The sequence below is a fragment of the Nestor notabilis genome, unplaced genomic scaffold (assembly GCF_000696875.1).
Source record: "Nestor notabilis isolate BGI_N333 unplaced genomic scaffold, ASM69687v1 scaffold1029, whole genome shotgun sequence".
Classification (NCBI taxonomy): domain Eukaryota; kingdom Metazoa; phylum Chordata; class Aves; order Psittaciformes; family Psittacidae; genus Nestor; species Nestor notabilis.
The window spans coordinates 106,967-109,175 of NW_009942111.1; the positions used below are offsets into that span (position 1 = coordinate 106,967).

General features: G+C 38.5%; 1 protein-coding gene across 1 annotated transcript in view; it reads right to left on the reverse strand.

Annotated features, from left to right (window-relative positions):
- Window positions 1-1,972, reverse strand: part of FARP1 (FERM, RhoGEF (ARHGEF) and pleckstrin domain protein 1 (chondrocyte-derived)) — a gene marked incomplete at its 5' end in the record, with an annotated part of 55,949 nt that extends 53,977 nt beyond the window's left edge. The window contains 2 exons of the mRNA XM_010021219.1: window positions 484-631; window positions 1,858-1,972. Coding sequence (XP_010019521.1) covers window positions 484-631; window positions 1,858-1,972 — 263 coding nt within the window. The remainder of the gene's footprint in view (window positions 1-483; window positions 632-1,857) is intronic.
- Window positions 1,973-2,209: the final 237 nt, after the last annotated feature.

Consider the following 2,209-nt stretch of genomic DNA (forward strand, 5'->3'; position numbering starts at 1 on the left):
GCAAAAGTAGGACGGCCAAGGCTGGTCAAGAAAATTGCAAAAACTCTGACAAAGTTATGCTGCAGAGATCACATTCACTACCTACATCCTTCTCCATGTACTCCTGTTGTCTGCTGTTTAATTTGTCCCTGCTTCACATCCATTTAGTATGCACCACACCTGCAATACTTACCTTCTGGTATATGTAGGAGGTATCAGCATGACTAGCTTGAAAATTGTAAGCTATGGATCAGTTTGCATCTTGAACAGCACATTGTAGCTGTAAATGGAGTTTTACCCTGTGCACGCAAATAAGGTAAGAGTCCCTGGAAGTGAAGGACCTAATGCAGCTATAAAAGGTTTAAGGTTATTGTTAGAAAAAATGTGGAAGTTCCTGAATTTTCCCAACCAAATTCTTTCAGACATGGCTCAGGTCCTAAATTCTCATCACTGTAAATCTCTCTGCTTTATAAAGTATGAAGTCATGGCCTGAGCAGCTCTAACCTGAAACACCAGAATGCCTGTGTTGGCAACAGCCAGATTGATTTTTGTCCCTTCCCTGTCCTTGGCTGGATGCAAGCGTATTCCATACATCTCCAGCCGACGGGCAATCTCCAAAAGCTGGAAGTCTGACTCTGCTGGTGTCTGTCCCCTTGAGAAAGAAAACAGAGAAGACACACAAATTCATCAGACATTTTAACAGAGATCAACAGGTCCTTCAGAGAACAAAGAGACATTTCATCAAAGAGACTGACACCTGTCAGAGAGGTATGACCTGTATGGTTTTATTATGTTCCCAGATTTATATCAGGTAGAACAAAAGCTTTATCTTAGTCTAAATCAATATCAAAGAATCCACAGATTTTACAGTCTCTTAGAAATTTTGATTGCTCCAATTCTGAAACACCTGATACCGCTAGATTTTGAACCATTAACTTTAACATTCACTAACTCTCTTTGTATTTTCCATTAGAAAAACATGCTGTATTCCTAAAAATAGTAATAAAAAAACCCCAACCCCCCCGAAAAACCAACCAACCAACCAAAAAAAAAACCAGAAGTGTGTAAGGACATTGATCATTGTAAAAGTAAATGCAATATCAAAATTAAGTAAACAGAGGATGTGAAAACCTTAACATAAATGTTGAGAACCTGTGAGCACTAAATTAATCATGACAGAATTATGCAGAAGTTCTGATTATTACTGCTATAGAACTCCCTACCACACATATCTAATTCAATCTAGCTCAAAATGAAACTATTCAGGTCTTGAAAGTGTTCTCAACAGCATAAAACCCCCAACTATTTTATGCCTTATTTGTAATTCTTTTAACCATCTTCTTACTACTAATCTTTTCTCCAGGCCTTAGGATACCAGTGTACATTATCATCTTAAATTGTATTCCCCCAAATCCCTAATTCTGCAAGCACTTTGTGCTTTTCCTGGATCTATTGCTGAACTCTTTCACCCATCTCTAGATGGGTGGTGAAAAGGATGGGAAGTTGAAAAGGCAACATTCAATGTCCTTGAAATGAAAGAGACTGCTGTCGGAAGCGCCTGGCTGATCAGTCATCATTTGCAATCATACCTGCATGCACAAAATCAGCAGTGAAGCATTTTGTATGAAATAGACTGTAAAATCATGGCATGCTTGAATGACTATTAAAATCAATTGCTCTTTAAACATCTTGTTATGATGACGAGAGAATGGCAGTAGTAACCTTCAGGAAACTCCTAGGCTAAAACATTTTTTAAGAAGTAACCTTTGAGAAACTCAGAGGTCCAAATCTCTTTTGCACTTATGATCTAGCATATAGTTACAGTTAGAACTACTCTAAAGGAAAAGATGACCATTAACAAGAACAAAAAAGTCTTACGCGTGGTTACGGTGAAATTCCATGATTTTGTCTTCTAGTGCTTCTTGCTGAGGTATATACTTGTTCTTCGCCAAGTGTTCACGATCTATGGTTTCATCAAAATCCCCAATCTCAGCTACGAAGAATTTTAAGAAAAGTCTATAAGAACACTATATTAATTAAATCTGAATTATCTGGGCAATCTGAAAGGTCCAGACAGCTGCAAAGAGGACAGAATCATAGAATCATAGCATGGTTTGGGTTGGAAAAGACCTTAAAAATTACCTAGTTACAACCACCCTGCCATGAGCAGGGGCACCTCACACTAAACCATACTGCCCAAGGCGCTGTCCAACCTGGCCTTCAACACTGC